Raw genomic sequence first — 24,307 nt, 5'->3', positions numbered from 1 at the left:
ACTAACACACAGTTTTCACAACTCTGCAGTGCACATTTGTCATATATATTTGGATATTTGAATTTGAGTGCTTATGACTGTCAGCACATGCATAATGTTCTGTTCGATCAGATAGCACTCATATGAAAATAAAACCTTACAGATGGTTGGAATCTATCATAGCTTGCTCATTTCTGTCCTTTAACACTTAGTACATGAACTTCTTTTATGCAAATAAATAAATAATAAAAATGTTATATATATATATATATATATATATTTTTTTTTTTTTTTTTTTTTTTTTTAAGTTTAATCAGAAGGTTCACTAAAACTCGATTTTTAAATAATTCTGGTAAGAATTTCATAGTTCTGGCTTTAAATCGTTAAGAAATATGATGTTTGACAATTGAATGAACCTAACTCAGAAATTATGGCAGTGCTTTTGATTGTAGCACAAATCATCAATATAGCCAATTATTTATCCACCGACTGGTTTGCGCTACAGGTGAAAAAGTGAACCAACACCACCGATTTCAGGGCAGTTGTAGTTTTAACATGGTTGCTTTTTTAATCTTTGAGATTAAATTAACTTACATTGCTGATGATGGAATTTGGACATCACCCTGACGTGCAGATTCAGAAGTCACATATGACACTGACTGGTTCCTAAAGAAGATGGTTTGGCAATCTGGTAAACTACTTCATGTTTACTAAGTGTTTATGGAAAGTATGAAAAGGAAATGTTTGAACTGAGCTTGGGGTATCATTATTACATAGTATTTAAGCTACGTCCACACGTACCCGGGTATTTTTGAAAACGCAGATTTTTCTGTGCGTTTGCACCTTTTGTCCACACGTAAACGGCGTTTTCAGTCACTGAAAGTGGAGATTTTTAAAAACTCCTGCCAGGGTGGAGATTTCAAAAACTCAGTTTTTGCATTTACGTGTGGACGAGGAAAACGGAGACAACGCAGCATCATAGGTGTGTGCCTTTTTTGATGTCACAATGTGCGCCACGTTATTGTTTCGGTGCCTTGAATGCACCACTCTGTGCCGTGTGCTGCTAGTCTGCCTTCGTAGCTGCTGATAGCCAGCATTTTTTCCTTGTGTCCTCTCACCAGTATCTCGTGGGTTTTGGTTTATTGCTGTGTGTGAATGCCAGAAGGTGGGTGCTAGAATAATGTCTGGACATGTTGAATGTTTATGTGTGCTATACTGATGGTTGCTTTATGTATCGTTACAACAGACCACAGCTGAATAAATCTCCTAAACTTGGAAGCTGCCTCCGTGTTCTTCGAAACACACCCACCATACCTTGCCGCTCTAAATCAAATCAGCTAAACTCCCGGAGACAACATTCTCTCCATTTTATGGTCCTTCGAGCCGGATTAGAGTACTGATTAAGGTATGGAACAGACAGATGTCCAGGCTGACTCAGCACCCCCACGTGTTTTGCAGAGAGAGCGACGGCCACCTGCTTACCTGACCGATTATGAGGTTTCAACACTCCCTCTTGAGGGACAAACCCAAACCACGCAACCAGCTACTGCTTCCCAGTGTTCATATAGTGGTAAAACACGCTCATCCCAGAAGGGCCCCAGCTCCAGGTCCACAAGGGCATCACGCTCGTCGATAGGCAGATTCCCTTCCCACGCATTATCAGACCTGGAAACAGCCCAGCTCGAAGAGCGAGTAAAGCAGATGGAACTTGAGGAATTCCAACAGCACCTAGAAGAGGATCAACAAGTCGAATATGAATGTCAACGACTTCAAGCTCAAGCCAGAGAGGCCCAGCAGCTACAAGAAGAAGCCATTAGAACCCAAGAATTGCTGAACAGACAGCTGGAGAGGCGACGACAGCTAAAGAAGAGGGTAAACGAGTTGGAGATAGCCAAGATGGTTACTTCTCTCCTTAAAGAGAAAGCACAAGAACCCAGTGGTTCCAGAGTCTCACCATGCCCATCGGAGAATAGTAATTCGAGCTCCCATGCAGCTCTACCTTCAGTCGGTCCCGTGGGTCAGCCTCCTGTACCGCTAGTCGCTCCACCCTCAGCACTTACAGTGACTCAGCCTCCAGCGCCTGTGGTAGCTCCACCTCCAGGAACCATGGCCTGGCATCCATTGCATTCTCAATGCATGCCCCACGTGCTGCACCCAACTGTTCCAGCTGGACCTCGGTCTACTACCTTTGCACCTGATACCTCTTACCAGGCATCTACTCCATTCGCAGTTCAGCCATCGCAGTACGCTCGTGCAGCCTGCACTAACCCTGCCAAAGCAGAGTTATCTTGCACTCCCACCCAGACTAAGTCCGAGCTACATCAACTACCGACAGCTAATGCGTACCCTTTCCTCGCCACAGGTTATGGCATTCCCAAACCTATAATTCCCTCCTTTGAGAGTGGCCGTGAAAGTGACTTTGCCTTATTGAAAATGGCCCTTGACAACCTGTTGAACAGTCATCCACACCTGAATGAGCAGTATAAATATCAAGTGCTGCTTGGGTACCTACGGCTACCTAGTGCAATCCAGCTAGCTAAGGCATACATGCACGACCCAACGCCGTACACCATGGCCATGCACGCCCTGCAGGACAAGTATGGGCAACCCCGTCAGCTCGTCCAAAGTGAATTGGGCACAATTCTGAATGCTCCAGCTATCAAATTCGGCGATGCAGAAGCCTTTGATGCATTTGCCTTGTCTATCCAATCTCTAGTAGGGATGCTTAGGACACTGGAGGGCCAGAACGGCTTTGAGCTAAGATGTGGGTCTCATGTTGACCGACTACTGAGTAAGATGCCACCCAGTTATCGCGATGGGTTTGTAGAGCATTGCCTGAACCAAGGCATTCTTCGGACAGGCACTGACCAAACCTATACCCTGCCTGATCTGAGTTCCTGGCTGCAGATGAAATCCCAAGCGAAGCGCATCACAGGTAGAGAAGCTTATAAGCCGACAAAGAAAGACCAGCGTCTTCCCCATACACCAAAGGAGAAATCTACAGCCTTCTTCCTGACTTCCCGGGAAAACCCCAGCGCAGAAGGGAGTTCTTTCCGACCAAAGTCCTCATCCAGACCAAAACCATACTGTCCGCGTTGCGAGAATAAGGAGCATTTCCTGAACGCTTGTGTAGAATTTAAAAAACTGACCACCGACCAGATGGTGAGGTGGTTAACTGATGAACAGCGGTGCTGGAAATGTGGAAGAACTCACCAGCCAGAGGTTTGCACCCTCAAACGACCTTGTAATACCTGCAGAGAGCAACACCTGACTGTACTGCATGATGCTGTCCAGCAGATCCAGAAGAGTGTGTTAATGATGACTGCTCCGACTACAACAGTGTACTTGGATAGGCCAAACCGTTCCCCCAAGGTGATGCTGAAGGTTGTAAAGGTCTTGCTGTACAACAGGGACCAAACATTGGAGACTCATGCAATACTTGATGATGGCTCAGAACGAAGCATCATTTTACCACAAGCTGTTAGACGCTTAAACCTCACCCCAGAGCCTGAGACGCTTACCCTGCGGACTTTCCACCAAGAGGTAGTGCAGCTTCGTGGCGCCTCAGTCTCCTTCCAAGTGTCTTCTCCCTACAAACCTGGGGAGAAGTATCATATACAAAAGGCATTCACCGCCGATGCCCTTGGTCTCTCAGAACATTCCTATCCGGTGAGGATTCTCCAACGCCGCTATGAACACCTGCGTGACTTACCTCTACCATGTTCAACCTCTGCTGCTTATCGGCTCTGACATGCCTCATCTCCTGGCACCTACAGAACCAGTTCATCTGGGCCCGACAGAGGGACCCATTGCTGTCCAAGCTTGGTTGGTCGCTCCAAGGTCCCATCAGTATCGACCAGACTCCTGCAACTGAGCAGCAGTGCCTGTTCATAACAACAGTTGTGCCAACCAGTGAGCTTTTCAGGAATGTTGAGCGTCTCTGGCAGATTGATACGCTGCCTTATGTGAGCGAGAAGCAGGTAACCCGATCGAAGCAAGATCAGCAAGCTCTGAACCTACTCCAGACATCCACCATCAGGGTCACTGTTGATGGGACACAGAGGTATGCCATACCACTGCTTCGTCGCGCCAACTCCGTCACGCTTCAAGCTCCTGTGGAAGCAGTTTTGCCAAGTTTGCGCAGTACAGAGAGGAGACTTGTCAAAGACCCACAACGCGCTGAAGTGTATTGTCAGGAGATTCAGAAGCTAGAGAAGTTGGGCTATGTAGCTGTGGTGCCATAGGAGATAGCTAGAACCACTGCAGAATCGTGGTTCATACCTCACCACATGGTGCGACACAATAACAAGGACAGGATCATCTTTAACTGCTCTTTCCAGTATGAAGGGAAGTCCCTCAACTCTATTCTCCTCCCTGGACCTGCCCTAGGTCCATCTTTGCTAGGAGTTCTTCTTCGGTTTCGACAGTATCCAGCTGCTGTGAGTGGTGACATCAAAGGTATGTTCCACCAGATACGCCTTTTGCCAGCAGACAAACCAGTGCTGCGCTTCCTCTGGCGGGACATGAAGAGGAATGAAGAGCCGAAGATCTATGAATGGCAAGTGCTACCATTTGGCACTACATGCAGTCCTTGCTGTGCCATCTATGCACTGCAGCAGCACGTCCGGGACACTTGTAGGTCCAATCATGACCTCGTCGATTGTGTAGAGCAGTCATTCTACGTGGATAACTGCCTCCGCAGCACCCACTCCCAAGAGGAAGCTAAGGCCCTAGTCGACAGTCTGCGCCAGCTGCTCCAGACCAGGGGCTTTGAGATACGTCAATGGGCCAGCAACATTCCTGCTGTCATTGAACATCTTCCATCCAATGTCAGATCTGAAAGTAGTGACCTATTTCTCTCTCAGTCTAGCACGGACCTTTGGGAGCCAACTCTGGGATTGACATGGGATTGCCTTCATGACTCCTTCAAATACAGACATCGACTGGGGGAGAGAACTGAACCCACACTGAGGAACGTCTACAAAACACTTGTGTGTCAGTATGATCCTCTAGGTTATATAGTGCCGTTCACCACACGGGCCAAGATTCTGGTACAGGATCTTTGGAAGGAGCAGCTCGGCTGGGACGACCCGATCCAGCCACCTAGCCTTCATGACAGATGGCTTGCCTGGGAAAAGGAGATTCCTGATCTTATCCAAATGGAAATCCCCAGATGTTATGCACCAGCGTCTGCTGATTCGTCTGCTTCGAGAAGAGACCTTCACATCTTTTGCGATGCTTCCGAGAGAGCATATGGGTCTGTCGCTTACCTGCGGACAGAAACTGCTCAGAAGGAAGTCTATGTTGCCTTTGTAATGGCTAGATCCCGAGTGGCTCCAAAGAAACAGTTGTCCATGCCACGGTTGGAGCTAAGTGCCGCTCTCACCGGTGCACAACTAGCTGGTCTCCTTCAAGCTGAGCTCACGCTGCCCATTCGAAAGGTTATTCTCTGGTCAGACTCTACTACCGTTCGCCACTGGATCAAGTCAGAATCTTGCAGCTATAAAGTTTTTGTGGGCACGCGGGTGGCAGAGATCCAGAGTCTTACAGATGGGAGCACCTGGAGATATGTGGATAGCGCGAATAACCCTGCTGATGACATTACCCGGGGCAAGACCTTGAAGGAGCTGTCACGACCACACTGGTGGCACCAAGGCCCTGAGTTTTTACGTCAATCCGAGGAGCATTGGCCGACCAGCCCACCAGCATATCCAGAGCCAGAGGATGGTGAGCTGAAGAAATCATATTTCTGTGGACAGGTTAGGGTTGACGTAAGATCGAACGTATATTCGACCAGTAGCCCGCTTGGTCTCACTCCCTATGCTTGAAGATGATAAGGACCCACGTACCTGAGTGGCCTTTCTACCTTGGATTCGACTGTCTGTGCAGATAGTCGGGGGCGGCTGTGTTAGAAAGCCCACTGTTTACACGTTATTTGCTTGGTTGAAGTGTTGTGGTTTGTGTATAGATAGTGTTTGCGCTGTGGAATTTGATATGTCCTACGTCATTGAACTCACCATATCTATGCTGACGCGCCTTGAATGCACCACTCTGTGCCTGTGCTGCTAGTCTGCCTTCGTAGCTGCTGATATCCAGCATTTTTTCCTTGTGTCCTCTCACCAGTATCTCGTGGGTTTTGGTTTATTGCTGTGTGTGAATGCCAGAAGGTGGGTGCTGTTTACATGATGTTGTGTATGTCAGCTGCTATTGTGTGCATTTGTTCCCTCGTGACTAATCAAAGAGAAGAAGTAGAATTAAATACAAAACACTAGATATAAATGACTATCAGGATAAAACAGGAAGCAACCAAACAGGAAAACACTAACAGAGACAGACTTGATGACATAGAGAAGGCAAGCCTAATAAATCAAAAATACATTAATAATATTAAAAAATAACTCCAAGTACTAACAGAAAACACAATACAAAAATATCAAGAAACTCATAACACTAGAATAACTATGGAAAGTATCAAAGTAAGCCAGATTCAAATCAGAAAACTATATAACTTAACCTGAGGCAGGGTTATAAGGAAAAACTCGGCTCTATTAAAAAAACAGGCTTAGGGAGGATCAGCCATCTGCTGTAACCAGTTGGAGTGAGGGGAGGAAGTCAGGGCAAAGGCACACTGTGGAAGAGAGTCTTCTTTTTCTTATCCACCCACGCTCAAGTGTATTGGGCGACAAGGTCTCTCCATCAATTGTGTTTTCCAGTGAGCTCTTCAGCTTCATCCCAAGAGATGCCAAGGCTTTGAGGTCATCAAGAAAGTTCCCTCCCTTTTCCCACTCCACCACAACCACCCACACATGCAGGGCCTTGGGGTGCAGGTGTGTGAATAGGGTGCAGGGCACTCCCCCTCTGCCCTCTCCTGGCTGCCTGTGCCTCAATTTTATTCTGCAACCTAGACATCCACTATCATTACACATACATATAGGGCCTTAGGGGTGGACACGTCATACGGCATCCAGAGGACGGTCTGTGTATTCAACCTCACCTCTGGAGCCGGTGCCCACTTCTCAATTTTAAATGTATGTAAACATTGAGGGATCTCGGGAGGGGCCATGCTACACTTGCTGCTCCCTGGCAGGAAGCACCACGCCCTCCCGTGTTTTGAATGTACTTTAGAACAGCACGCAGCAACACTACATATGAGTGGGCAGAGGGATTTTTTTGGGTCTTCTCCCCCATTCTCTGTTAGCCATCAGGGCGGAGGGGCTGGGAGGAGGAGTTAGCTGTCCAATTGGGGTCTGGGATGAGGGGCAAGATCTCCTGGTGTGATTTCCCCTTTTGGGGGTGTTGGTGCCTGAACCTGGGGTATAGAGTATGTTTGTGGGGAGTGTGTTTGTGTGTCTTTTTGTGTCTGTCTCCACGTTAGGTGAGTGCCCAGTATTTATATATGTGTGCATGAGCGTGGGAGTGCACGTTTGTGTCTCTGTGTGCCTGTACGTCTATATGTCAGGTCGGGTCTTAGACTCCACCTCTCTGGGAACATCTTAGGCTCTCCAAGGTATAGAGGCCTATCTCCCCCCACCACATTCCTTGCCGGTGGATGATGCCCTCAGGTGTCGGTGTGTTGGTGGTTCTTGGTGTCCAAGGCTGGGCGCTCAGGTATATACCGGCTCACTCCCAGTGGCTGCTTGGCGGGGCCTGGCGCCCATGGCTCAGTCGGGCCCCTTCCGGGGGGTTGAGGGGCCCTCGGGCCACTGGCCTCTGGGCCTGAGGCTTAGTCCACTCTGGCACAGCAGACTGCTGGCAGAGCCCGCTGGCATGTCACTGCAGCCCCCTCTGGCTTCTACTACGTGGCTGCTGGGTGACCCCTCGTCTGGGCTCTCCTCGGCTCCTCCCAGGAGGGTGGCACAGTTGCCCCTCCAAAGGTCCTTTTTGGGCTCTCGCACTCTGGGGCCTCTAGATGTCTGGGGCCCAGATCTCCTCCATGCCTGCTTAATGCCCTGGGGGACGGGGCTATGGTTCCCCACACCCTCTAGCAGATCGTTACATGGAGAAACCTTTTGAATACAAGCGCGCTCATCCACACAGGTGTTCACAGACACAAACTACACCTTTCCTGGCTGCTACCTCAAAGCACATTGTGCGCTGTCAACCTTGCGTGCTGGACAATAATATTCACTATTTAGTATTTACTGTTAGCTAGATTATTGCAAAGGACTTGTGTTTTTTATGTTGCTTTTTTGTTGTTTTCTCTTCTGTAATTTCTTCTCTCAACAGGCTATCCAGGTGATTTTCTTACTGTCCCTCTTCCCCTCTATTTTTCTTTCTCTCCCTCTCTTTCTCGCTTTCCTATCCCCCAGTTATGTCTGTCCCGTCTGTAACAACTGAAAATAAAATAAAATAAAATAAATGCATAATAATAATAATAAGGGTAATCAAATGGACCAATATGGCAAGGCCATCATGATCCACTTGCTAAAGTGAATTCATTGAGCATCTTTCTTGACCTTCAATTCTGATGCACTGTAAAAAAAATTGTAATATAAAAGTAGTTTACTGTGTAGTTTACAGTTTTGCACTGTTCTTCTAGAATATCATTAAATTCACATAAATAGACTGTGATTTTACATTTCAAATGTAAATTAACGTCAATAACTGTAAATGTAATAAAACATAATTTTCTTGTTTTTTAAATGTATCTGTCTGAACATATGCATATTTAGATTGCTAGAATACATTCACAAATGCATCATAATTTCACAAATATTGGCAGTTCGCCTTGTAATCAGAAGGTTGCCGGTTTGAGCCCCGGCTCGGACACTCTCGGTCGTTGTGTCCTTGGGCAAGACACTTCACCTACCACCTACTGGTGATGGCCAGAGGGGAATTGTAAAGCACATTGAGGGTCTAATAAGGCGCTATATGAATGCAATCCCTTATTATTTAAACCAACTGTTAACTGTATATTTATGTACATTTAAGTATTATTATTCATATTGCCGCATTCATTGACCTTGTTTATAGGTAATTTCATTGTTTAATCACGTTAAATTGTTCCTAATTTAATGTTTAAAAGCACTTGAAAAAGGCAAAATCCCATGTAAAATTAGGGCAACAAACTGTATTGTCATTACTGAAAATAACCGTATTTTCACGGGAATGCTATTTTCTGTTATTTTATGGTATTATTTTGGCGCCCCAGCTGCCGGAATATTATTGTTTTTTTAGGATTTTTTTTTTACGGTGTGGCTAAAGAACCAAATGGGACAGGCAAAAAAAAAAGAATGTTCCTGCCCAGGCCAGATCAGTTTCTTCATCTCCGTCCCAGCTCATGACGCTTCCCAGGTATGTGAACCTCTCAACCAGAGTTCTTGCCCACCAATCTTAAGTAAACGAGCCTGGTCGCCAATGTGCATTATTTTTGATTTTTCGGCACTGACGCAAAGTCTGACTTTTTCCACTTCTCGGGCCAGATTCAATGTTGGATCCTGGAAGCAGTCTCCATCTTCCGCCAGCAGGGCTATATCATGCCTGCATCTGGCTCGATCAGGGCTTTGTTCATGATGAAGTCGAGGGCCATTACGAACAGGAAGGCCGAGAGGATTCATCCTTGCCTGACACCAGTCTCGATGGCAAGAAGATCGGTGTGGCCCGTGTTCATCTTGATGCAGCAGTTGGGGTGGTGGTACAGTGACTTGGAGATTGAGATTGAGATTAATTTTCTTTCTTTTTTTTTTTTTTTGATGCTGATGAAGTTTATTGAGAGTGATCGCTTGTACTTCATGGATTGTTCAATAATATTCCTAAGGGTCAATATTTGGTCAGCGCATGACCATCCTCGTGGAAAACCCGCCTGTTCTTCACGGAGGCATTGGTCGACAGTGGCTTTTAGTTGGCAGAGTAGCATGACGCAGAAGGCCTTTGATGGAACAGAGAATAGGATGATTCCATGCCAGTTTGTGCACACCAAAAGGACCAAAGATTAATAATAGGTAATAATTAAATGCAGAGAGGGGTACAAACAGATAGTAAGTGAAAAGATGAGTGAAAAAGAAAAAACAGAATGCAAATATAACCTAAACTGGGAAAGAACTAAGAAACCAGAAAAGCTGAAAACACAGGGAGACAATATATACACAGACGGGTGATAAGGAAAGCATTACCACATGGGAGAACAGCAGGAACAAGTTAAGCATAAGGGGGAGAAGCAGTGGAAGCAAATTGAACACCAAGGTCATGAGACGAGGGACTGTCAAAATAAAACGGGAATGGCACACAGACTGAAACTCAGACAAGGACACGTACGCTTGACAAAGAATGAAAACATGCGAACTATTAAGGGAGATAAACACAGACAAGGCAAAGGCATGGAGCAAGGGACACAGAGAGCAAGAGAGGAACATGGAGGGAGAGACAAGCTGTTAAAGTGAATTGTTAAATGTTGTCATTTTTATGCTTACCATCTCTACATTGTTTCAAACTGTGTGAACAAAGACATTCCTTTGTCTCTGTCCACCTCTCCAGCTACTCTGGTTTTGGGGGGAGGCTGAAAACGCTTCATTATAGGCACATCCTATCTGAAAGATCTGTTTCTTGTGTTGTAAACTTCCTGCTTTTATGATCCTTTTGGTGAGCAGGAGGTTACACAAACGCACCCCCATGACACACACATTCTCACATACACACACACACGTTGTTGCACATGCATACACATGCATACAGGTGCTTACACATACACACACATAGTGCCTTGTCTTTTAGAACCTACGGGGGGTTTTACGAGGGGAGGTGCTTGTGTTGTGTAAACTGTAACTGTCATGGGAATAAAAGGCAACGAGGAGGGCTGCTCTTTGAAGGAGTTGGTTGGAGACAGGTGAGGAGCGTTGAGTTCCAGGAGCCTGGTTCCGACCAAGTCTTCCCTCGCTAGCAAGTAAAAGACCGGTTGAAGATGTTCTGTCTTGTTTTTGTTCTTCATGAGGAATAAGTCTCTAAACTAGCGGGGCCTGTGGAAGCGCAGACTCAACACAAACAAACAAAACAAAAAAAGCTAAAGACAAATAAATTATCTGAGAGAACTAGAAACACAAATGAACTAGGAAGAGAAAGGAAACTGAACCAAGAATAACACTAAATCAAAGAATAGAAATTGAACCAGAATACGAAACACTGGGTCCATAGACCCAGGACCATGACATAAGGAAAGATTCAGGGTCACCTGAAGTTTAATTAATTGGTTTGTGTTTTCTGACTTCAAGGATAGAGGAAGTTCGGTGGCATATGCATAGCAATGAAAAATGTATGCTATGCCTTCTAATGATACTGTCGTTAATACATACAGAATGCGTTTATTGCTGTAATTAATTATTATGGTACAGTGGTATGGTACAGTATGGAATGCTGCACTAAGGTCAAACAAGGACAAGCACAGAGACTGTCACAGACCATAAGATCATTTGTAATCATCACAAAAGTTGTTTTTGTACTGTGTTGAGCTCTGAAACCTCATAACAACAATTTCTATAACAAACCCACAGACCATGACAAAGTGGTTATTTGAGTTTCTGTTGCCTTCCTTGTCTACACTTCTAGTCTACACTACTATACTTTTATTACATTAAATATGGATTAAATGTCCATGAAATTATATATACCATGGCTCAGATGATAGAGCAGGTCATCTACTAATCAGAATGTTGGTGGTTTGATCCCTGGCATGCTCCAGTCTGTGTGTCAAAGTATCCTTGAGTAAGAAAGTGAAAGTTCTGTCTTTGCCAGAATATTATTCTTTTATTTCTTTATTTATTTTTACTGCAGATTTGCAAGGTTCTAAATGGGCCTCTACAGGTGTGAAAAAAGAAGCTGTGAAATTAATGTCATCCTGGCAAACATGTATTTATGTAATCATTTAAGATAAAAACTCTATGAATAATTTTGTCAGTTCTTTGAGGAACCAAAATTAACATAATGCTTTTTTTAATGACATTGTACATATTTTTTAAATTAATTTTCTCGGTTGTTACTCATGAAATAGCAAAGCCATTCTCCACAAATATGGCAGCCTCAGATCTTAGTGACAGATCTTGTATCTTGCTTTCTTCTTAAATGAGATGGTCCTGGTTCCAAACGTTTTGTAAATAAATTTTGAGTCAATATATGCATCAAGCTAACAAAATGAAATTGTTGTTAGACAATGAAGTAGAATGGATGCATCTCAGTTTTGCTGATAACAATGAGAGCAATAGATAAAATGCAAACTGACAAAATCTCATCTTATTTTGGGGAAAAAATGAAAAGAAATGAAACCACTGTTCTGTTTTTCATTCTTTAATCGTTAACAACAGCTTTCTGCCGCTACTGTCATGTTCAGCACTCATAGTCTGAGATCCAAAAGTGCAGTTCAAACTCTAATTTGAGATTGCTATAAAATCCCAGAAGTCCCACATGCTAAGGAGATTCACCTTGTTCTTAGACATGTTAGAATGTTAATATAAGCTGTAATAGTGGTGTTACAGTTAATACCTCACAGGAAGAAGTTCCTGGATTTGAATCCGAGTCTGTATGGATGTATGGCGATCAGAAGAACTTCATGCCTGATCAAATCTGAATACAGGTGTTAAAATGTATCCAAGTAATCTTAAACATTTTGTCATAAAGTTTCTCACCTGTTTGCATCCATCTTTCATATCATTAAAATTTTATGGCTGCAGTTAGCTAGCTGTCTTGGACTCCATTGGGAGAGCTTATAACATGGCTGGAACTTGTCAAGCTGAGAGGCCAGCAGCTTATTGTGGTTATTTGCACATGTAAACTTCTGGTCTTTGACAGGAGACTGAAGGGAAATTAGTGTGCTAGATGAGCTGACACAGGCTGTGCTCGTACTGGTTCTGGATAATTGGGCAAATGTGGCTCAAAGAATTGGCAGTTCGTCTTGTAACCAGAAGGTTGCCGGTTTGAGTCGCTGTGTCCTTGGGCAAGACACTTCACCTACCGCCTACTGGTGATGGCCAGAGGGGCCGATGGCGCGATATGGCAGCCTCGCTTCTGTCAGTCTGCCCCAGGGCAGCTGTGGCTACAACTGTAGCTGCCTCCACCAGTGTGTGAATGTGAGAGTGAATGAATAGTGGAATTGTAAAGCGCTTTGAGGGCCCTGAAAAGCGCTATATAAATGCAATCCATTGTTATTATTATTATAATTATGAGCTTCGGTGTGTAAGGAAACAGCCACAAAAATGGCCTTCTGTGACTTATCATCATATCAGTTTAGTTTTCAGTTATTAACTATCTTGGCATGTGAAGAAGATAGAGTGCAGTGTGAAAATTATTCCTTTAACTTATTAGCAAGGACATCCCTGATCATGGAGAGGTGATGAAAAATTGGGTTAATAAATCAGTCAAATGGAACAAGTAGAGACTGAGCCAGCACTTTCAGAAAAGTTCTCTGTGCAAAGTTCAACTAGCTGTTCAACAAAAACAACAATATGAATGTGTTCATTAATATTTTAATCTTTCTGTAGATATTGTTGGATAACTGGGTCACGCAGTGCTTCAACTTTTTAACCCAGCTGTGATTTTTTTTTGCAATGGATATATTTGAATATAATATTGAAAAATCAAAACGTAGGCTTGCTTTGAAAGCTCATTAACATCAGTACTTCTCAGAGATAAGTGGTCCTAACAGGACAACCGCTAAAAGTATGATTTTAAATATTTGTAATGGCATTGCTGTGTATTAACACTTAAAGGGACATTTTGTCCTGTTCGTTTTTTTTTTTGTTTGTTTGTTTGTTTGTTTTTTTTCCATGTCATTTTGGCTACGTTGAATGAGGATTTCCTCACATTTGCTAGCGGATATAAATTTGGAAAAAGTTTTAGAAATGTAATCTCAGTTCCTTAAATTATCCTAACTAACATGGCAAAGCTATGTAAAAACCAAGGCATTTGATGCTAAGGCAAAAACTTCCCATTAAAAATCATTGATAATTAAATTTTTGGTCCCACATTTATGTTAACATCAATTAATGCATTCCCTTATGTGGCTTTACTATTTACTGTTTGAAGCGTGCAGCAAAATTTTACACTTGTGTGTTTTTTTAAAGGGTGCTTTGCTAGTTTCTGTCACTAGAGATGTTGGATAATGGTGGGTGTAATCTCCAACTTTAAGTCTTCTCTATTACAAGACCACACCGTGCAAATTGTACTCACTACATCTCTGTAGAAGTAGCAGTGGAGGAGCAGTCACTTTGGGGATGGCAAGATTTTACAACTATGGAATACTATGATCGGAAATGACCATGCACTCTGAAGTGCTGGCTCCTCATCCTCCTCTCAAAAATGCACTGCCCGAGTGTTCCCTCTCCCCACCAGTGTTGGTCAAGTTACTTGAAAAACGTAATCAGTAACTAATTACTGATTACTTCCCTCAAAAGTAATCCTGTTACTTTACTGATTATTCATTTTTAAAAGTAATTAGTTACTTAGTTCCTTAGTTACTTTTAAAAAATGATTTACAACCTGAATAGGTAATAAAGCAATAGATCTTTCAGCCTAATTCTATTTTTTCTGCATAATCCATCATATAAAATGTAATCAAATGAAAAAGTCTCTTTTTGAAACTAGTTTTATTAGTTTTAATCTTTTAACTTTAGGCATGAAGCAAACATTAAATTATATGCAACATTCTCTGACTGGAAGAAATTTGTTTAACATTTAAACCTATTTTCTGCATAATCCATCATATTAAAAAAATAGTTTTTTTGTGTTTACACTCACTCTTTCAAATAAATGCATGTAAAACACAGCAGAAAATAAATAAAATCAAAGACTCAGCGGTCCTGTTGCTCTATTTTCACCTGTATAGCAGGAGTGGGGCAGGCGGAGGTTTGCCCTGGTGCAGGTGTGTCGTAGCATCAGTGGAAGGATCTGGGAGTTTCACATTCCCGTGGCAGCGTACTGTCGGTGCTTGCTTGGAAGTTTAGGGGGGGGGGGGGGGTTTTGCGGTAAAAAGAAGTTTTCTTCCCACGCAGTGAACAGCGGACGCTAATGTTTTTGTCACTTTTTACGGAATCAAACTCAAAGTAAGGTCAGTACTACTCGTTATATTATCCATTGTTGATCTGCACACAGCTGTTGCCACGAACGTCACATTCGCTTACATCATTGTCATGAGATACTCTCACAAAAAAATCACGGTTTTAGTAACACAGTAACGCAGCGTGCTTACGGGAAAGTAACATTAATCTAATTACCTTTTTTGTAATAGTAATCCCTTCTTGTTACTTGAAAAAAGTAATCAGATTACAGTATATTACTGCCCATCTCTGCTCCCCACTGCCTTTAAGCAGCAGGCAGCAGTAAACAGGTCATTAGAAGAGATGATTTAGTTCAACATTAACTACAATTTTGCCAAAGAGTGTCAAAGTGCCAAAGCACTTTAAGCACAAGCACTTTTTCAGTAACTTATCCGTCTTGTAGAACTGTGCTCCAAATAAAGACCTTTGTGTTGACAAGATTGTTAGTTTATCATTTACAAACGAATCAATATTGTCTGTATGGACAGCAAATTCCCACCCAAAAAAGTGCACATGTAAAACTGCAGTGTTAATCGATACGGTTGAAAAAAATTGGATGCACTTAACTTTTCTGCTGGTGCACCTAAGAAAAAAGTTAGGCGCACCAGTGCAACCGTGGCAAAAAGTTAGTCTAGAGATCTGATGCCATCTTTTTCTAAACCTAACCATAGTAAAAACGTTTAAAAAAAGAAAAAAATAGAAGGCTGCTGGAGAAAGCCAAACCAATTTACTCATGAACAAATAAAACACTGAAAAAAACCAAACAATAACATTTTTAAGTTATCAAAGTGACTTATATATCATGTTTAACCTGAGTAGCGAAAGGCCGCGGGGGTTTGAAAACGATGTGTCGGTCGGCTCAGATATTTGAAGTTTACACAGCTACATTCTCACCTGAAATTGTGTTAAAAGATTTTTTTTGCGACCCAGAAAGAGAAATAAGAGTAATATTAAAACTAAGTAGCTGCCGCCATTGTTGGAAACTGGAATTGGCTGGGCCGTGCTATGAATTCTGCGATATGGTTTTTCAATTTTGTTGTCCAGGTGGAAATTCGGGAGAATGGTGCTCCGGGATTCTCCCGGAAAAATTGGGAGGGTTGGCATGTATGGTTGTGGCAACATCACTAACCTTGTCAAACACCTCAGAGTAAATCATATCACAGAATATGACGAGCATATGTTGAGACAAACTGAAGAGGAGGAGAGGGACAGGTGTTGCTAGGGCGAGACAGACGTCTCTCATGGAGTCCTTTAGTGATGCAGGCAGGCAAGGTGTTCAAATAGCGCACAACTTCAGTTTTTTTTATTTCTATATGATGAACTCTGCATTATTAAGTGATAAGAACAAGTAATCTGATGTCCTGTAATCATTATGACGCTATAATTTGAGATACAATAAATAAAATACGTTTTTGCATAAAGTATCGGTATCGGATCGGTATCGTCAATACCACCCTGAATATTACTTGGTATGGGATCGGAAAGGAAATCAGTGGTATTCAGTGATGAGGTAAACTTTTATGTGAATGGTGAAGTTAACAAACAAAACCACCGCTATTGGTCTGACACTAACCCACATTGGATGGATCCTTCCAAGACTGTTGGAACAAGGTGGTTTGGTGTAGTATATGGGGTACAACGATAGTGGGTCCATTCTTCATCAATGGAAACCTCAAGGCCACTGGATATTTGAAATTGCTACATGATGATGTGTTTCCCTCTTTATGCACTGAAGCTGGCACGTTCCCTGAGTTTTTCCAGCAAGATGGTGCACCACCACATTATGGGTGCCAGGTCCGAGCATTCCTAGATGAACAGTTTCCTGGAAAGTAGATTGGTCGTCGTGGGCCAGTTGAATTGCCTCCAAGGTCTCCCGATCTGACCCCCTTAGACTTTTATCTTTGGGGTCATCTGAAGGCAATTGTCTATGGTGTGAAGATACGAGATGTGCAGCACCTGAAACTACGGATACTGGATGCCTGTGCTGGCATTTCTCCTGCGGTGTTGCTATCAGTGTGTGAAGAGTGGGAGAAGAGGGTTGCATTGACAATCCAACACAATGGGCAGCACATTGAACACATTTTATAAGTGGTCAGAAACTTGTAAATAACTCATGAAAGAATAAAGTTACGTGAAACCAAGCACACCATTGTTTTTCTTGTGACATTACCAATAAGTTTGATGTGTCACATGGCCCTCTTCCTACTGAAAAAACAAAAGTTGTATCCAAGATGGCCGACTTCTAAATAGCCACCATGGTCATCACCCATCTTGAGGAGTTTGCCCCCTCACATATACTAATGTGCCACAAACAGGACTTTAATATCACCAACCATTCCCATTTTATTACGGTGCATCCATATAAATCGTCCACCCTGTACAGTTGAAACATGAACAGATTGAAATGGATGCTGCAGCCTGACTGCTCATCAGTTTGCTACCTGTTGAAGTTCAGGCTGTGGCTGCTGGGCTGGTGTCAGCATTGATTCACCTTTTACGTCACTGTGGGTTCTTGGCTAGCTTAGCGTTAGCATGTTAGCATGAGCTGAAGTTGTGTTAGGAGCATAATGCGGTTGTTTCTGTCTTGGATTCAGTTTACACAGAACCATCATGCTTTCATCATTTTTGTGCAACAACAACTAAAAGTATTGTCCATATCCACACTGTAGACTTCACCACTGTTTTTCCTCATCCAACACACAAACTGAAATAAGCTGATTGTAGCAGCTGTGCAAGAACAGATAAGCAAGATCGATAAGAAGGCAGACTAACAATTCTCAATTCCCATCCCTACAGCTCACTCATACGGCATGGACAGGAAACTATTTGTGTCAGACTTTGGTTAAGCTTCACACATCATTTGTTGTCAGTCAAGTAGATCACTACAGCAAAGGATAAACAGTTTTGGGGAGTAACGGAATACATGTACCATTACGTATTTAAAATACAAAATATGAGTAACTGTATTCTGTTACAGTTACCGTTTAAAAAGGTGGTATTCAGAATACAGTTACTTTGTTGAAGTAAATGGATTACACAGCAGTATTTTTTTGTTTCATATGTTAGGTTAGGCTATGCCCTCTCTATTTTTGGTAATTCCACGCCGATGGAAACCCAAACAAAACACGCATTAAGAGGCTCTAATGCCCGTGTCTCAATCTCATGGCCCATGTCACCTCTACTTGCAGCCCGCATAATGACGTGAAGAAATTTTTTTTTTTAATTTAAATTCACAAAAGTTATTTAATATGAAGGAAATAGGCAGAGTGTTACAGGCATAGCCCTAAAGAATGTAGCCTCATGGGCAGTGTAGTCTGTGCTGCAGAGAGAATGGACTGCCATACCGGTTATGTGTCTGTGAGCGCGAGGGAGGGAGAAAAGGGAGAGTGGAAAAGTATGAGTTTTCACCAAGCAGAAACGGGAGATGGAAGCATGTAAATATAATATTAACCACTCCAGCCAAGAAGAGTGCCTGACGAGCCCAGTTCTAAGTAAGCTATTAAGAGTAGATTGTACACTTTGTTCGTGTTTTCCTCCGAAACAATTAGTTCCGTTGGAGCAGCCTTTCAACGCATCTATCTGTCTCTCACTAACAAAGTTGACCCAGACAACAAAGTAAAGCTAGTTTTCGGCTACAAGCCCGACACGGAACCCGACGTATTAGCCAGAGGTCCCTTTACAGTTTTACCCCTCTACGGTTCGGAGCCGCGGACCTGTTTTATAAACGTGCGGAATAGTTTTCTATACGAGATTGTTGCAAAAAGTGCAGCCCTACCTAATGTCCACCCTACTGTTACTCATTTTATATTAAGATTTAAAAATCTAGTTGGTATTGGTATGGCCAGTAGTCTTCAGTAATAGTAAGAAATCGCACAGCAACAGTACATTCATGTAGTTGTAAAAAGCATGATAATATATAAAGTAATCCAAAGTATTCAGAATACGTTACTCTCATTGAGTAACGTAATGGAATACGTTACAAAGTACATTTTGGGGCATGTATTCTGTAATCTGTAGTGGAATACATTTTAAAAGTAACCTTCCCAACACTGAGGATAAATGAAGGCAAGTATGCCCTACCTGACAAGTAAGCTCTATTTAACAGAATAAATACAGAGGTTGTCTGTGTGATTTCAGATTGAATTTAATTCTTAAATTAGGCTACTGTTAAGCTAGGCTGTCATTGTCAGCAATATTATATCCTTATAACCTCCACAGCATTGTGTGGTATTTATAAACGTTTTGTGTGCTTCATGTAAAACCTAAATACAGGCATCAAAGAAGAACAAAATTCAAGGTTTTAGCATATCAATCTATAAAATAGACTCACAGATCCCAAATGCAGGTCACTTAGGGTTAGGACCCTTTCCTACTTCTGTCTGTCATTGAACAACACATAGGAGTTACCTCTGTTCTCCTCACAACTAAGATTAGCTTGAACAGAACATCCACTGAAGGTGATTAATACACAAACTAAAGCTAACGTTTTAGCCAGTCAAGAAATTATATGAATGTTAAACATGAAAGATGAATCCACTGAGCTAATGCTTCATATAATTGATTGTGCAGGAGCCATCCAACTAACTAAAAATATTAACTGCCTTATGTGTAAGCAGTTGCTTTCCTTTTCAATGCAAAATTTACACTACACTGCATCGCAAGTATCTCTCCACCACAGTTAAGGCTAGACAAGACTATTTAGGATTATATTTAGTCATTATCTGCTTCATTCACCACTGTCTTGCTTTTTTTTCTTCTTGCTCTTCTTTCTTCTTTCTTTTGTGACTCAGGAATTAAAAATTTTCACTGAGTTACATATATTGTTGTCTTTAGCTTGTTTAAATAGAGGCATGGGTGCCACTTGGACTGAGTGGGGTCAGGTAGGGCCAGCTTAGTGGGATCAAGTCTTTCCCATTGTTACTTCAAACTTTGTATATTGCCACAGTTGTAATTTGTCAACCCTTGGGAGACTGTACTGGCTTGTGGCCCCAAGCAGTTTCCTGCTTTGTCCAGTGGCAAACTGTGCCTGTGGTCATGGCCTTAGTAATTCACTTTGCAGTTAAATTTTCTGCATCATCTAACTCAGGACCTTGTTATTTACTGGTCAGCTTTAACGTTGCCTTCTGTTTGACTTGATAAATAATTGTTCTTTTCATAAACACTGGTGCATGAGGGCAGCCGACTTTGTTAATATTAAATGCGCCTTTCCTATTTTAGTTATTTCCCTCATTGAGAGAAGTTCGAATGCTAAGAAATGCTGATGACAACTCAGATTATGGCTAAAATGTTTCTATTGCCTATGTTCCCTTCTTGTAATATTATTATTTTATGCCTGATCTACTGTATTTTAATTAAACACATCACTGTGGTACTTTGAATGCAATTCATCTCTGCCCTAGTAGTCTAAATGTGACCTCATACAATCTCAGTCTCATACAATTGGTCTCACAATGAAGCAATAGCTACCCATAATCCTTTCAATCAAAAGATTGGCTCAGCCACATTGGCAAATTATATCAAACAGCTACAACAGAATCTTTGATATTATTCATTTAATTGTGTTCCACCATAACACTGGATCCTGTTGAATATAATGTCCGAAGGAGAACAAAATGAACTGCCATTAACAGCCATTAGTATTTTAATATGCAACTGTATATTACAAATTAAAAGGCCATTTCACAAAGAGGGTAACAACATGCATGCAATTTGTGTCTCAATATATTAAATGTTTCAACTGGTCACGGTGCTGATCTGTCATTGCAGTAAAGGAAATGTGGACTTTTTAAGGCAGATCCACATCCTAAATGGATTTTCTTTTTTTTTTAATTTAACCGCTCCACCAAGGTTAAAACATTTTTTTAAACAAATAAAAAGGAGGATGAAGATCTCTGTGAGTCCCTTACTTTTTTAATAAGAAATATTTCTCCAGATTCTTGGAGAATCATTCTAGCAGGACAAAATATTAAATATTGCAGGCTGCATGCAAGGACAATATGATAGCCTTGATTTTTTTTTCTCTTCCTCTCGTTTTGGTGATGTGTTTTGTTTCTGTCTGGACAGACATACAGTTTGAACAAATCAAACTAGGTTGTGAAGTGAAATCTAAAAATGCAATGGAAAGGTTTGGCAGGATTTTTTATTATGCTCAGCTTTAGAAATAGAGAGCATAACCATCACGGGCTCTCCATCTGCGGTGATGGACACCAACTTATGTACTGGGAGCTGGGTTTTGTCAATAAAGTTTTTGAAAGACTGAAAAATCTCCTCTCCTCATGTGTGTTCTTTCATTGGCAGTACTGTTAACAGCTCCTCTTATGCAGTCATATCTGACTTTTGGACTATTATTATCAGCATGGAACACAGAGATAAGTACATCTTCAGTCCTGGATGTACCCGTTCTCTCCTCAGCATCTCTCCTCTGAAAGATCAGAACAAAATCAGCCTTTGCTCAGAGTAGGTTAATTAGAGTATAATTCAAGTGATTTGATTCTGTGATTTTTATTATTGTTTGACTTTGCTATTAGTTTCCTCCTGTTAAACTAATAAAATATCCTGCATTGAAAAAGTCTAAATTGTGTACAGTCCCTTGTTGATCTTGTGTGAAACAGTAAAGGTAAAAGGCCTATTGGTTTGTGGCTCAGCTGCAGGGGAGGGGTGGCCATGAGTACCATTCACAGAGAGTTGGGGAATGGCTGCAATCAAAGCATTGTAAGATGGTGAAAGAAGTGAAGAGAGATGTAACGTCTTTCGCCATCTTACAATGCTGTGATTGCAGGCATTCCCCAACTCTCTGTGAATGGTACTCTTGGCCATTGATCAGTGGGCTTTGATTAGTGGGTTTTGGTCAGTGGTTGTTCATCAATGGTCATGAGAATTTGCATAATTAAGATTAAGGAACTGACATCCCAGCCCATTGTTCCTTCAGTTGGCTGGTTTCAGTCATTATGCAAAGGTACTGTTTATAAGATTGGGGAAACCTGCAGTCAGCTGAGACTGAAGAAGTCACTTGGATGTGTGACGAAACGTTTCTCCCACAAAACGCTATGTCCAGATGAACAGAATCAGCTTTTGGAGATGTAACAAAAGATGTTGTATGGATGCATGTTCTTACACAAAAGTATTTTTGTCAAGGTAAAGATGTCCAGCGTTAGCTGTTTTTTAGGCTAAGCTGATTTAATTTGGTCTTTACTGTCCTTGTCTAATGTTGTCTCAGCATGGTGGAGATGCACCCTCATATAATTAGTATTCCCAGAGTAATTTTCTATAACACTCCTTGTTAATCCCATGTTTCATGTCTATTGTCTTTGTCCCATTCTTGTTGCTAAATCCAAAATAGGACTATATGTTAGATTTATATGCAGAAGGTGTTTTTCTGATGACTTTCACCAGTACTTCATCTTTCTAATGCTAACTTCTTCAGCACCATCACATCAGTTGATCTTACTAGAAAAAAAAACCTAATGGCACTACCTGGTGGACTGAAAGAGCAACGTTTTTTTCTATTCTAGCACTAAAAACTGATTTCTCTCTGGAATGTAATAGTAACGTAACGATACTTGTTGTCCCTGTATTGATACAATATTCAAATGCAAAAATTTAACTGCTATGTTGTATTTTTCCCGGGCGCAAAATTATTAATGCACAGATTCTCATATGACAATAACATAAAAAGCATTCTTGGTAACTTAGCTATGCTTCTAGTTTACAAGAGCACTATTTATATTTGCACCATGATATGGTGAGTAATTCCCCTTGTGCAAGCTGAGGAACATTTTGCTGTGGACTGAAAGCTTTGAAAACATTCCTTTGAGAATCAATTTTGATGTTCAGTGGTGTAACACATTTTCTGTTGATCAAGTCCTCAGTGCGGTCAGCCTTGAGTCCCACATCATTAAAACTGATACTAAGGGGCCATAACAGCTGGCCAAAGAAAAGCAATCAAAGTTAGTGGAGCAAGAAGGGCTTTTAAAATGCTTCACATTTTGCAGTATCCTTTAAAGAAATCCATAGACTAGGAGCGTAATTTATTTTCACACTTCAGATTCTGCTCCAACATAAACCAAAGAGACTTTATATAAATGAAAGTTTGCAAGTTTGCCATCCCTAGTGTCCCTGCCTGTACAATATCACACTTCTTCCTTTACAGCAAACGTGAAATAAGACACACAAAAAAAACCCCTGCTCATCAAATAATGTGTGAAGCTTCTCCACTTTAGCATAATGATTGAAGGTTGTTCACCCCCTACTGAAAGTCATGTTATTCCATTTTTGCTGTTTAACGCTGCCTAAAAAGCTGATGCCTCTGGATGCATGGTTACAGGTTCAAAATGTTTTGAGTGAAGTTTGTTTAAACCAAGTTCTCTGTTTTGCTGAAGTTCATCAAGTACTGGCTCACATTTAGTTCAAGCCCCCCTGACAAGCAATAACTGCTTTTAGTTGAAACAGGTCTTAGCAAAGCAATGAACAATAATTCAGTTTCCTCTTTGAAAGAGCACAAACATCACAACAGAAATGTGACCTTCAAGCACATGAGATTATGCAGAATTTTTCAAAAACCTATTCAAATATTCATAACACTTTGCTCTCAGACATTTTCTTCGGCAGCTTACTTTTTTCTGCAAGGTAGCTTTACTCATTGGAAGCCCCTTTGTGAACTTGTTGCATTATTCATCAGATGCACGATGCACATTATAATGCTGCTGAATGCAACCCCAATGCAATTACATGACAAATATCTTAATATGTGTTTGGCATAGCTGAGACTTCATGCCCAGATGTCTACACATTCACAAATACACATGCAATCAAATGAATACCTAAAACTATAGGTGTTTGAAGCACCCACGCTTTGTGCAAGCCTTCAGGGAAAAAGAAATATTATACTTACAACCCTTGTAAAACTGCAAGAGCACACTCCAGAAATGCATTCATACGCAGATTTCTTCATAATACACAAAGTTACACTGTCACATCACAGGTTACAGTATCCTTGTTTCTTTTAAGATGGTTTTTAAGAAGATTTTTGCATCACACTTGCAACACACCTGGCACTTAACAATGTGTGCACTTTCTATAGGCACACTCTTAGAGCAGGGCGATATGGCCAAAAATATTTATCACGATATTTATTTGAAAATTTGCAATAACGATATAACTGACGATATAATTGATGCGAGACAAAATACAACTCCACAACTTTACTACTGCAAAAAAACCCATCCATTTATTTTCACTTAAGCAGCTGTTTTTTATGTGCATTAAAGCTATATAAAAATTTAACAGTGCAAATGCAAATTCTTTGCTGAAAG

The 24,307-nt window shown here is 41.7% G+C and overlaps 2 protein-coding genes and 1 long non-coding RNA gene across 5 annotated transcripts in view; 1 reads left to right on the top strand and 2 right to left on the bottom strand.

The window, feature by feature from the left end:
* The window catches only part of ntm (neurotrimin), a 384,314-nt gene that overhangs the window by 226,223 nt on the left and 133,784 nt on the right, over positions 1–24,307 (bottom strand). The gene's annotated exons all lie outside the window — the stretch shown is intronic.
* Positions 1–24,307, bottom strand: part of LOC146509298 (uncharacterized) — a 44,538-nt gene that overhangs the window by 13,103 nt on the left and 7,128 nt on the right. The gene's annotated exons all lie outside the window — the stretch shown is intronic.
* On the top strand, positions 2,111–5,807 carry LOC146509299 (uncharacterized). Its single transcript, XM_085175447.1, has 2 exons — positions 2,111–2,380; positions 3,780–5,807. Exon 2 carries the CDS (start codon positions 4,269–4,271, stop codon positions 5,805–5,807), a length of 1,539 nt encoding a protein of 512 aa, XP_085031573.1. The 5' UTR covers positions 2,111–2,380; positions 3,780–4,268.

The sequence above is a fragment of the Neolamprologus multifasciatus genome, chromosome 10 (genome assembly GCF_963576455.1).
Source record: "Neolamprologus multifasciatus chromosome 10, fNeoMul1.2, whole genome shotgun sequence".
Lineage (NCBI taxonomy): Eukaryota > Metazoa > Chordata > Actinopteri > Cichliformes > Cichlidae > Neolamprologus > Neolamprologus multifasciatus.
This window is presented reverse-complemented; position numbering and strand designations above follow the sequence as displayed.

Bases quoted from the DNA above. Each gene is read 5' to 3' on its own strand.
- LOC146509299 (XM_085175447.1), top strand. From the start codon at position 4,269: ATGGTGCGACACAATAACAAGGACAGGATCATCTTTAACTGCTCTTTC.